The sequence below is a fragment of the Macrobrachium nipponense genome, chromosome 19 (genome assembly GCF_015104395.2).
Source record: "Macrobrachium nipponense isolate FS-2020 chromosome 19, ASM1510439v2, whole genome shotgun sequence".
Taxonomy (NCBI): domain Eukaryota; kingdom Metazoa; phylum Arthropoda; class Malacostraca; order Decapoda; family Palaemonidae; genus Macrobrachium; species Macrobrachium nipponense.
The window spans coordinates 35,787,691-35,801,258 of NC_061088.1; the positions used below are offsets into that span (position 1 = coordinate 35,787,691).

Consider the following 13,568-nt stretch of genomic DNA (forward strand, 5'->3'; position numbering starts at 1 on the left):
AACAGGAAGATTTTCAGCACAAATTTTAGCGGTTTCATAGTGGGTTATTTAGTTAACTTAGCTTTCAATCATTTTTATTTTCTTTATTCTTAACCAGACCTTAATGGGGGCAAGTGCTAGATGCTGACATTTTATTGTTATCCGATTTAAGCTTTAGGCAGCCAGGTGGACATTCAACTGATAGCAAAATTTTTAATTTCAGTCAGGAGTTCAGAATTATTCTAATAACCTTTAAATAAACTCAAGCCTCGGAACTTGCAAGTATTAGCAAGTCCACTAAAGTAAATTTCTACCCCGATTCGGTTTTTCTGTAACCAAGATTCATTGGTAATGTACACACAAGTTTGCTGGTAAACTATATTATACACAAATCAATTTACACAATTATCAGTACACACAATCCATTCTCTTAAAACTTTAGATCCCTAAATTAATGCTCCTTCCAACTTAATGGGTTTAGTTCTTATATCACCCATTTCAACGATAATGGGTAATTTACAGCGTAAACTGAAGAACCAACTAATTGTCAAGTATCATTGCTATTTAAATTAAAATCAGACATCCACAGAACTTTAACCGCCCTTAAAACAGTTTTCATATTATATAGTATTTTCTCGGCGTCCAGAAAAAAAAGGCAAAAGCTTTCAAACTACTACAGAGTAAAAAACCAGAGTTCATTGCTTATGAAAATTCTAACACTTATTATACCATGTTACTCCACAAACTTGTATATAAAGTAGGACGTACGTACAATGATAAATCTAGAAAAAAATATTTTCAAGAACCATTCTGGATTCATACAGACCTGCAAATACGAACCGGTTACTTTTCATATCACAGTACTACACACACTTCTGGCCAACAATGCGTTAAAACCAGCAAAATTTTCTAACAGAATTGTTAACTAAAATCATAACAGTTTCCTGCAAAATCATAATTTAGATGTTTCGCATGGCAATTCCCACACTACACTTTATATGTTAAAAACGAAAAGTACAAAAAAAATTCGATAGTAAATAAATTTTCGCCGTAAACACCATAATTGAGTACCTCAATTTGCAGCGTAAACTACTGAAAACTTAAGACTAACCACAATGCTCATTTGGTCAATTTAAAGTCATTACATTAAAAAGATTAGTTTAATTTAAAGGATCTTTAAAAATAGTCCCCCGCTATAAAACCTTTGGTAAATTTCTTAACTCCGCTGACGCTGAAGGCTGGGTGGACACCATCATACGGTCTTCACATATACTGAAATTAAAACAAAGATTAGTACAAACGAAAAGGCTCAACAAATTAAAATAATTCTTTACAACAACATGAAAATCTTGCTAAACTCTTTGCTTAGCGTTACTTTACAATAACATTTAAGATTTTGCAAACCTCTTTACTTAGCGTGTCATTCAGTTGTTTCGTATAAGACTACTTTTAAAAGATACTTACTCGTGCCGTCATTTGTGTATATGGCAAGACTGCTCCAGCAGGCTGCGCAACTTGCATGGTCGGGTACTGCTGTACCAAAGGCTGTGCAACAGATGCTGGAACTGCCTGTACCGGAATTTGTGCTGTAGTAGGCATAGACTGAGTAGCGAAGGGTTGTTGCTGCATTACTGTCTGGGGAAAAACCATCTGTGCAGGGGAAGTCATAGCAGGTTGAGGGGAAACCATTTGTGGCTGCATCATGGTAGGTTGTGTTAAGTAATTAGGAGACTGCATCATTGGCTGGGAGGCTATTGGTTGAGGAACTGCCATTTGCACCTGTTGTTGCATTCCATACTGAGCCTGTGTTACCCGAAACAAATATACTAAATATTACTAATATACCCAGGGACAAAAACAAATCTCAAAAGGAAAAATATTTAACAGAGTCCGAACAGCAAAAATGTGGGTAAATGCCTATACAGGACCTCCATCCTCACCTGTGGAGCCTCATACGCAAGTGGTGGCGCAGATGGCATATATGTCTGAGGAACATTGTAATCTGAAGGTAAAGCAAATAAGTTATAGAAAATCAACATCTTATAAGGATTTATTAACAAGAATAATTTGAAGCCAAGACTTCAGATCATAAAAATAACTTACGCTAAACCTTGCCGAAAAAAAAATAATCTGGCCAAACGAAAGTAATGCACTGAGATATGCGTAAACAGTTATGAAGAAATTTCAATGTAAAAACTCTTAGCTTTTAAACTTACAAGCCATTTCTTAATCTTGAAAACTTCACGCGAAATTTAAGCACTCGACTCCCTCTCCTCAGGAAAATTAGCCTCAAATGGCAAATCGTAAAAAAGACTGAACAAAAGCGTTCTTCCAAAAATCGCAATATTTACAATTACTCTCAGACTACGGCTGTAGATACTGTTGCTGGTCTCTTCGGAATCATAATAGTAAAACGACTGGAATTCTATCATAAAACAAGGACACTTGAGGTTTACATCACCTCCGTGATGCGAAGGGGACGCCATCTATTGAATGCTTCTACAATGATATGATTTACTTTGAACTCTGGGTCCTTACAATTAATTGCAAAGCACGATGACGCTATTTATTTGTCTATATTAGCCTGATAAAGTTCAGTTCATTTTCCCCATTCCCATCTGTCCTGGTAGCGATAATCTAGATGTATTCACCGCCAGTATAAGAGGCCTCACAGGAATGAGTAAGGGGAATGATAACAAAATATATCTCCCGAAAAATAATCTATGGACGGGAGATAAACTGTTTAAATATGATCTGGATTATGCATACAGCTATGAATAAATAGATGACTATATCGTGAGATCCTTTGAAATATCAGTTATTAAATACGTAGATATCAAAGAATTCAATCTTAATAAGCATCGTCAGATTATAATCAACCGTCAGTTTTTCCCAACGAGACAGCAGACACGAACGACTACATTGTAATTGCTTTAAATGTCGCTTTGTTTTAGCTTTCTCCAAAAGTTTGGATGGGCTTTTTAGTTAAACCCTTGAAATCTAAAGAAAATTAATTAAGAAATCCATATACTATCATAATTAAAGATAAAAAATATGTGAATCAACAGATAAGGAAAAACAAAGTTGTCGGTTCTTACTACATTATATTTTGATGTATTTTCTTAGATTTGCTGATCTGACAGTAACAGATATAGCACGAGCACTAAAATGAAAGTGGTGAAAGTAAATAGAATTTATTTGACATTCAATTGGGAAATGAAATAAAAAATAATAAATATCTGAAAACTCACGTACTCTATGAAAAAAAAACCTTGAAGGCCGTCCATGTGGTTACATTCACCCCAGTTACGGAATCCGACTAGACCAAGAAAATCATGAGGGAAAAAGATTATCCCATCTCTTCCTTTCTTCGTCATGTCTGTGTCATAGTTCAGACTATTTTCTATCTTTCAAATAACCCTGCGAGCTTCACCCGCCATATAAAAGTACGCTTAAATCCTAAACATCTTGGAATAAGGACGAGATATGAGACGTTACTAAATTCAAATGACTAGTTAATTTGAAGAAATTGCTACTGTAGGTCTAAGTGAGGCTAGCTACCACTTCTAGATGTCATGCAGTCATTAAACTATAATATTATAGATTCTATTTCTGGTGTCTTTCATGGAAAAAAGTATATTTGCTGCTAATACCCATTAGCGTGGCAGTAAACATGTTGTGGATCTGCACAAAATTCAAAAATTTGAATTTTATGCAGTATTGCAATAAGACGTGCATGTAGTTCAATTTCTATGAAATAAAAATCTGGATTATTTAGGACTGCATTTCAGTTACTGGAAAAATAATCGGGGGGTTTATATATTTCTTGATCTAACATGGCTTTGAACATTTTCCAGGAACTGTATGTGCTTATTTTCAATTAATTACTTTTTGTAACAACGACTTAGGTCTTAGGAATGCCTACCACTGCAAGGCAACAGCTGTCCTTTTAGTCGCCTTTTACGTCACGCAGGACCTACGGTGTTGGCAGAATTCTTACACCCCTACTACAGGGTGCAAGTAGCTGCCTCAGTAGTTAACCCTTAACATTTGTAGTACTATGTCATACTCCTGAGACTCCTTAGTCCTTGTAGGATTGAAGTCCTTCAAACTGCCAGCTTTCAAACCCCACAAGGAGGCGTCTAGGAACCCGTGGCTTGGTTCAAACCAGTTCGCTGACCTCTTTAACTACTTTAATATTGCTAATGAGGATATCGACCTTTGTTAAGTTACAGTGGTTACATTCTGGTAATTCCATGATCAATTGCACCCATTATAAATCTCACTATAATCGGTTATAATTCCGGTGAGTGATTACAAAACGATTACTCTTAGTATAAATACAAATATATATCAAAGGCACGTGTCTTGCACTGTTATTCGGTCCACAATATTTATAGATTTATTGTCCTATGAAAGTGTAATGTAAAGAGAGAGAGAGAGAGAGAGAGAGAGAGAGAGAGAGAGAGAGAGAGAGAGAGAGAGAGAGAGAGGAATAGGTATCTCCTTGAACATGGGTGAGCAAAAGAAAACTATATAATTTATTTCATTCCTAATATACTTCATTAGAAAAAAATTTCTTCAGTATTCATGCGTATTTTTTTCTTCTTCTTTTACTGACAGCGTTTTTTGTCTTTAATATCAATATGCTTACTTCAAAGAGATACTAAACTGGAAACATAACTGTACATTTAATAATATAATAACCGTGTAATATCTATTTGAGGTAAAAGTAATAGAAGTAATCTGAATAATTAATAACAGAAAAAAATAGTATGCCTATCTCTGTTTCACACAAACCAAACCCCTAATAGGATAGAAAGAATCATTTTTCTTTTGAGGCACGTTGCTGAGCCCCCTCAATGTTAGTCCAGAAAACTCTTTACAATTCTTATTTTTGGCCACAGTAGCCGGTTCTTCTGGCATTCCGTTATAGTACTAACACACTAAAATATTGCAGTGAGTACCGCTTGTTCAATAACAAAACAGGACTGAATGGCTGTGGACAGCGATTACGTAATCAGGCCACATTAGAGTAGTACTAGCTTCTTTTCTCTTTCTGTCCATCTCAAACTGCTTTTGTTTGTTATTAAGTGACTGGTATAGCATTGTAATGTTAACAGTATGGTCTTGTCTTCTTGTTTGCCCGAACCTGTCCTATTTTTAGAGACAAAGGCGCTCTCTGATCAGTGCTGTTCCTCTTCTGCATAAAACGCGCTTTAATTTCTCAACGCTTGACAGTGTTACTTTTCAAACTGAGAGAAACCGAAGACATATAAAAGCTTTAGTCTGATCAGTTCCCTAATATTTTAAGCCCCATCTCCAACGGAGTCTTTGTTGTTGGAGATTAAGTTGGCCATACGCCAAGCATAGGCTTTCCTGGCTCAGCCTATAACAATCATCTTTGTGTATAGTATCTAGTTTAGATCACAACTCGCTCTTCCTGCTTCATCAGAACCTTCTGTCATTTCTCCTTAGCTGAAAGGTGCATCCTTATTCGAGAATTTCGTAGACAAAATACTTAAATCGAACCAGACCCCAAGGCCTTAAAACTGTCAAAACAACAGTGCAACTATTTTCCAAATATTCCATTTTGAATACATTACATTACAAGTTGTTAGTCTCCACAGACAGATATAGTTCAACAGTCGTTGGTGGCATTCCAGTAATAATTTTTTTTTTTTCAAACTACTAAGGCTTATCTTCTATATTCCGAGTCCATCTCCCTGCACAAAAAAAGGCTGATCTGGTCTTTAGTGCAGTATACTTACTAAAATAGTGGGTGTGTAAGCCTGCGTGCGTCCGTGTGTGCGGATCTGTGCTCTGATAATTGGGTTCCAAGGGTTTTTAAAGCTGATTGTCCTCTACTCTTTAAGAAGTAAGTTTCGTATTGTTCCAGCTCTTAAAATCTCTAATAATCGATATTTACCAAAACTCTTAGCTACCTTTAGGACAATCCAAGAAAAGTAAAGCAAAATCATTATATATTTTAAAGATGGCCTTTGAAAAAGTTAGAATTTCTGCTTTCGAAGATCCAAACTGCAGTTTATCTCGAACGGGACAGGAAACGTGATTCAAAACCTCTTCAGATAATTTCCGAACAGAGAGAGAGAGAGAGAGAGAGAGAGAGAGAGAGAGAGAGAGAGAGAGAGAGAGAGAGAGAGAGAATAATCAAATTAAGTACCAACAAAATCCACTTTATTTTCCACATTGTCAATTAAAATAGAAAATATTTAAAAAATCTTTTTTTCATTATTATTACTAGCATATATCAAGAGCCTTGATACATTCCAGCATAAAAATAATGACCCTTTCCATATTCATAGAAGCTATGTTGTACTACATGCATGATACAAAGTATCAGGACTTCCCATCTTTCCATACTTGTATCCTATGCTTCATAACAGACTTCCAGTAGCAGTAACGGTAGATTTTTCAGCCGAAACTGGTACGAAGGCTGAGAAAATAGTTTGTATCTTAGGGTTGTATGTAGAAGGTGAACAGAAAAAGTAGGCGAATACTGAGCCAGGTGTATTTACTGACTAGAATAAGTAGGCCGATGCTGAGAAGGATACAAGACCGAGTTAAGTAAGCAGACTTTTAAGGAGCCGTATATGAAGGTTCATGAATAAAACATTGTAAGTAGGCTAATACTGACCATAATAATAATCAGTGTATATAAATTGGCGTCGAATAGAATACGGAGCAGTATAAGTAGACTGATACTGATCATGACATGTAGATTGATTGAGCAAGTTGAGACGATAGGTGCTCGAGAACAATATGAACAGGGCAAGTATGTAGTAGGTCTGTGCAGGACAGGTTCTGGGATGTTCCGCAAACATAGAACTGCTTTGGTTTTAGAGGAGTTCTCTAAAGGCAGCACATCAGAGAACTTCTCCCAGCATTCACGACACTTTTTGGATCATGAAAAACAAGGTGTGATCGATAGACTTCCCATTCTGAGAAGTGAGGAGGCATTGCCCGAGTACTGGGACTAATTGCCGCCTATCAACAGTACTTGGATGGTAACGTGATAAAGGTTAGGCGTTTGTAAACATTAGGTACGTTTAGATAAATATAAAAGCACTATTATAAAGTAAATAGCTAGAACCTTTCGACAACTGAATACTGTATTACATAAAGCTGTATTACATAATCGATATTTACCAAAACTCTTAGCTACCTTTAGGACAATCCAAGAAAAGTAAAGCAAAATCATTATATATTTTACAGATGGCCTTTGAAAAAGTTAGAATTTCTGCTTCTGAAGATCCAAACTGCAGTTTGCTCGAACGGGACAGGAAACGTGATTCAAAACCTATTCAGATAATTTCCGAACAGAGAGAGAGAGAGAGAGAGAGAGAGAGAGAGAGAGAGAGAGAGAGAGAGAGAGAGAATAATCAAATTAAGTACCAACAAAATCCACTTTATTTTCCACATTGTCAATTAAAATAGAAAATATTTAAAAAATCTTTTTTTCATTATTATTACTAGCATATATCAAGAGCCTTGATACATTCCAGCATAAAAATAATGACCCTTTCCATATTCATAGAAGCTATGTTGTACTACATGCATGATACAAAGTATCAGGACTTCCCATCTTTCCATACTTGTATCCTATGCTTCATAACAGACTTCCAGTAGCAGTAACGGTAGATTTTTCAGCCGAAACTGGTACGAAGGCTGAGAAAATAGTTTGTATCTTAGGGTTGTATGTAGAAGGTGAACAGAAAAAGTAGGCGAATACTGAGCCAGGTGTATTTACTGACTAGAATAAGTAGGCCGATGCTGAGAAGGATACAAGACCGAGTTAAGTAAGCAGACTTTTAAGGAGCCGTATATGAAGGTTCATGAATAAAACATTGTAAGCAGGTTAATACTGACCATAATAATAATCAGTGTATATAAATTGGCGTCGAATAGAATACGGAGCAGTATAAGTAGACTGATACTGATCATGGCATGCAGATTGATTGAGCAAGTTGAGACGATAGGTGCTCGAGAACAATATGAACAGGGCAAGTATGTAGTAGGTCTGTGCAGGACAGGTTCTGGGATGTTCCGCAAACATAGAACTGCTTTGGTTTTAGAGGAGTTCTCTAAAGGCAGCACATCAGAGAACTTCTCCCAACATTCACGACACTTTTTGGATCATGAAAAACAAGGTGTGATCGATAGACTTCCCATTCTGAGAAGTTAGGAGGCATTGCCCGAGTACTGGGACTAATTGCCGCCTATCAACAGTACTTGGATGGTAACGTGATAAAGGTTAGGCGTTAGTAAACATTAGGTACGTTTAGATAAATATAAAAGCACTATTATAAAGTAAATAGCTAGAACCTTTCGACAACTGAATACTGTATTACATAAAGCTTTTCTACATATCTTGCAGCCCAATTTCACTAGTAGGTAGTACCTTGCCATCAGAATGTTTAAAAAATTACAAATATTTGGCGATAAAACCAGAATTCCGCCCATGGTGTGACACCACTTTCAAGAACACGAGAATCCAGTTGCACTACCGAAAGAGAACAAAATTTAGGCTACATTATTCTTCGTATGTCATTAAATGTGTTGAAAGATATTATTGTGTTGAAATCAATCTTGTCACCCAGATGTGTATTTTATCAAGATGTGCGTAACGAGAAACTCGAGTGACATTTCTAGGACTTGATTGGTAGGTTTGCTTAAAATGACAAAAGGGAGGACGATGAACTGAATAAGTAGTTAGTTTCAAGAGTAAGACAGAGAGAGAGAGAGAGAGAGAGAGAGAGAAAGAGAGAGAGAGAGAGAGAGCATCCCACGCCGAGATAACGTACCAACGGACAGAATAATTAATTGACCCCAACTTACAGCCTCCTTGTGTCATGTCCATGACTGTAACACAGGTAAAGTACTAATGATGTCCATTTCTCGAAGACCAGAGTTTCCCAAACTTTCCCAGGCTTGGGCGCCCCCTTAACTTTCAGATATATTCTTAGCGACCCCCTCCCCCCGATACACACATCCGAGCATTTTTTTTTTTTATTTATTTTCTTCAAATTGAAAATAAGAATATTAAATACAAAGATGCATTTCACAAATAATACACAATTTAGTAAATTATTCTATCTATAAACTGCATACGTGGTATGGGCTTAGCGTTTATGACATATTTTGTCATTCATTAAAATAAAACAAAATAAATAAAAGAGTAATTTGTTGCTTAAAAGTAAATTCTCTTAATGTCACCCTTCGCCACCCAACCGCCCCCTTCTGCCTGACCCCCACCCCGCCCGAAATCAATCCACCGCCCCCAGGGGTGCGGTACCGCCCACTTTGGGAACCACTGTTCTAGACTAATCCTCACAACTGATATCAGCAGAGGGACTCAAGTTAAAATCCAAATTGTCAACATTAGTGGCTAACATATTTTATCTTTGTATTTATTTTTTATCGTAATTCAATCTACATTACCAATTATCTTTATACAAAGGTTTCATACACTATATAGCTCCATTTTTTTCACATTTTATGTATAATCACTTTCTCGGCTCGGCCAACGCGGAATCAGAGAAATTTATTTCTGATGATAGAAATTAATTTCTCGATAATGTGGTTCGGATCCCACAAAAAGCTGTAGGTCCCGTTGCTAGGTGACCAATTGATTCCTAGCCACTTAAAAATATCTAATCCTTCGGGCCAGCCCTAGGAGAGCTGTTAATCAGCTCAGTGATCTGGTTAAACTACATATTATACTTATGTATAATTACTTCAAACTTCTTGGAAATATTACTTTTTTAACTTTTTACAGCGCTACTAAAACCTTATTTAATAAGAAGGAAAATATCCAAGAAATGACTCTAGACATTTGCTTGGACTAAAGAACACCATCTTTTGGACATGTCTATTGTGAGCTGGTGCCTTTTTTATATATTACTGACAGTTTCTGTTATCATTAGCCCACATTTGTACGAAAGAAGCCAGAGAGGCAATCGGCTGCTATCAGCGATGCCATTTTTTCTTCACAACATTGGCTTTTAGCAGTGTTACCATAAGCAGTTCTTCTGAATTTTTTACGTTATTTATGATTTAATGGTTAGAATGAGGAAAATTTAACGGTTAGAATGGTTATTTTCCGATGTAGAATTATTTTCCGTGACGTTAAAAAACTACACGTCACTAGCTTAACATGAAGTATTTTTGACGAAGAAAAATAAAGGATTTCAATAAAATTCACTTCTATAAATAAGCAGGACATGTTTTATAACTTTATTTTCATAATGAAACATAAAAAGGCAAAGTGAAGAATTTTATTCCTTAGTGCCGTGGCCGGGGTCGGAAAAGCTACGGAGGTTGCCAGATGTCACCAGAAAGCCACATTAGTGGACGAAATTCCTCAAAACGGCAACCCTGTCTGCTATCCAAGTAAGGTTTCGACGACTAGGATACTAAAACGTCATAAAATGCATAGAGGCATAACGAAAAGAACTGCAATACTGTCTTATGGATGTGCAGTTTGTAACTTCCTTCCCATAGCCATATTTTATCTATGGAATATGAGTATGGACGTAGGTAAAACCTTCTATATCTCTTCTCTGAGAATCATATTGCGTTACCGTGTCCCGTAGGAAATTTCTTAGAAACAATAGAAAGACTTTCTTTATCACCTTTCTCTGGTATGAATGCGAATGAATGTAAGCATTGTCACAGTCATTGCAAACCCAAACAGACTTATGTTATTTTTATTTATACACTGTTGCCTTTATTATTATTATTATTTTTTTTTTTTTTTTTTTTTTTTTTTTTTTTTTTTTTTTTTTTTTGCTCTATCACAGTCCTCCAATTCGACTGGGTGGTATTTATAGTGTGGGGTTCCGGGTTGCATCCTGCATCCTTAGGAGTCCATCACTTTTCTTACTATGTGTGCCGTTTCTAGGATCACACTCTTCTGCATGAGTCCTGGAGCCACTTCAGCCTCTAGTTTTTCTAGATTCTTTTTCAGGGATCTTGGGATCGTGCCTAGTGCTCCTATGATTATGGGTACGATTTCCACTGGCATATCCCATATCCTTCTTATTTCTATTTTCAGATCTTGATACTTATCCATTTTTTCCCTCTCTTTCTCTTCAACTCTGGTGTCCCATGGTATTGCGACATCAATGAGTGATACTTTCTTCTTGACTTTGTCAATCAACGTCACGTCTGGTCTGTTTGCACGTATCACCCTATCCGTTCTGGATACATACCCCAGAGGATCTTTGCGTGATCGTTTTCTATCACTCCTTCAGGTTGGTGCTCGTACCACTTATTACTGCAAGGTAGCTGATGTTTCTTGCACAGGCTCCAGTGGAGGGCTATTATTATTATTATTATTATTATTATTATTATTATTATTATTATTATTATTATTATTATTATTATTATTATTATTATTTAGCTTTTCCTTTGACGGAGAATGGCTTCAGAGAAAAGACAAGACAAGGACCACCACAGCTTTCATAATTTTACTGTACCGAAGATGAACATACCGTACAGAAAGCTTATTTGATAATATCCGCTTCGTAAACCACTAAAGGAGGCTGATCAGCGGTACGTATATTATAATTATCATTATTATTACTGAAGGCAGGTGGACGCCATACCAATTTAAGAATGACAACCATCTTTTTTACATTTTCCTCTATTGCCCTTATTCAGGAAGTCTAAAGACGCGTCCACACAGTCGATCTACCGGTCTTTGCCTTGTGAGCAGAGTTAAAAACACTAGTATACAACCTCATCTGGTACCACTGTTTATTGCCAGATCTACTTCCATCGTTTCAACGCTTATGACGTCATCCTGCTTCGCCTATGATATGGCAACAATGTTTGTCCGTCGGACATTGTTCGACCGTGTGGACGCACCTTTAGGTTCGTTGCGTCTCCATACACTTCATTCATGGTCTGATATGCCTCTCGAATCCCCTGTCTGAGAGCTCTGTGCTCACGAGTGTCTGCGTTGTTCTGTCAATAACCTAGACCGTGGTCCTGTCAATATCATCCTTGGTTTGCGTCCGAGATGGGCAACAACGTTCGGTGTTCGTCACGTTCTTTTTCAAGATTTCTGTGTATTAGCTCCGCCCGTTCAGGCAAGGGCTGGGATTAATTAGCCTTTTGTAGAGTAGACTGTAGGGTATCCTTGGCGGGATCTGAGCTTAATTCCACTGGCCTCGGTCTAGGTCACCTGTACGTCGAGGAAGGAGAACTCAAAACACCATTTTCAAGAGCGTAATGCACCAGCAATACCGAAGGGGTGAAAGAGCCCTTCAGAAAAGTAGTGAGGAAAGCGTCTCCTCCGCTTCTACAAATGAAAACATTTTCCCCATTATATTATTATTATTATTATTATTATTATTGTTAGTAGTAGTAGTAGTAGTATAGTAGTAGTAGTAGTAGTAGTAGTAGTAGTAGTAGTTTTATTATTATTATTATTATTATTATACAATAGTCGCACGGCTGATTTCCTTCTCAAGAATCATCCAGCCCCTCCAGATTCTTGGATTAGGCGGAGTATCATCTGCAGTTTTAACATCCAAGCAGGTTTAATGACGACCGGCATCTCCAAACGACAGTTTATAATCATTACAGAACGGCGCTCCTAGGTATTCCCGATCATCCCACTCGGTTACAGTCATAGGAAAGCATGGGTGACGCCCCCAGCCGCCGCCGACTACGTTTTGATAGAAGTGTTAGAATTTAAATGACTCCATCTCTCGATGAACCATAAACGCCCCTTATATCTATGCCATAAACCTACGATTCCACTTTGAAACGCCGAGAGCCAACCCGACGGTAACATAGGCCTAGGTTTAGTTCCACCAAAGATGCTGAAACACTGCCTTTCCACGGTTCCCTACTCCATCTGCGCCGCACAGAAAGCAATTTAGAGAGGAAATGGATGATCAAATAATGATAAATATTACAAGAATGATAATGCAATGAAATCAACAAGTTCCGAAAAAATGTTCAGAATCCAGAAAAACCCTACAATTATTAACAGAAAATACAGAGCAGCGGAAAAATGCAGTCGGTTACATAAGCCATGAGATTTTGAAGCTTACGGTTCCTTACCTATGACAAAACACGCGCGCGCAATCAAGAAGACTACACATACAAAACTACTTGTTTCTGGATCTGTAGTTCCCATGACATTAAAATAAAGTAGACATATCCTGTAATCTGACAAACATCTTCTATCTGATTATTGATTTTGTGCGGGCGATAAGAAAACGGACTGTCTCTCTCTCTCTCTCTCTCTCTCTCTCTCTCTCTTCTCTCTCTCTCTCTCTCTATATATATATATATATATAGTATGATAATATATATCTATATATATATATAGTATTATATACTATGACTGGTAAAATGTTTCTGTAAACAACAGAGTTCCATCTAATAAAAGGAGCCCATAAAACACCCATCCGAGAAAAGTACTATATTTCAGAGACAAGAGTCAAATGATGGAATCGGCCTTATAAAAGAGAGGCAGGTAATGAACATCTCAAAAGGAAGATGGATTTCGGACACGATCGACAACGTCTTCATTCAACCAACCCTTAAGA

The 13,568-nt window shown here is 37.0% G+C and overlaps 1 protein-coding gene across 3 annotated transcripts; it reads right to left on the bottom strand.

The window, feature by feature from the left end:
- Positions 1-343: 343 nt before the first annotated feature.
- On the bottom strand, positions 344-2,387 carry LOC135216224 (uncharacterized). 3 transcript variants are annotated; one of them, XM_064251371.1, is made up of 4 exons: positions 2,196-2,387; positions 1,897-1,981; positions 1,444-1,782; positions 344-1,251 (listed from the first exon to the last, which is right to left on the bottom strand). In XM_064251371.1, exons 3-4 carry the CDS (start codon positions 1,768-1,770, stop codon positions 1,243-1,245), a joined length of 336 nt encoding a protein of 111 aa, XP_064107441.1. In that variant the 5' UTR covers positions 1,771-1,782; positions 1,897-1,981; positions 2,196-2,387; the 3' UTR covers positions 344-1,242. The 3 variants fall into 3 exon arrangements, with proteins under 3 accessions (XP_064107441.1, XP_064107430.1, XP_064107451.1); XM_064251360.1 differs by having other exon boundaries at positions 1,920-1,981; positions 2,196-2,384; XM_064251381.1 differs by lacking the exon at positions 1,897-1,981.
- Positions 2,388-13,568: the final 11,181 nt, after the last annotated feature.

Excerpts from the sequence above, each read along its gene's own strand:
- LOC135216224 (XM_064251360.1), bottom strand. Across the intron at positions 1,783-1,919 it reads TTGCGTATGAGGCTCCACAG|GCTCAGTATGGAATGCAACA; the intron begins GTGAGGATGGAG and ends CGGGTAACACAG.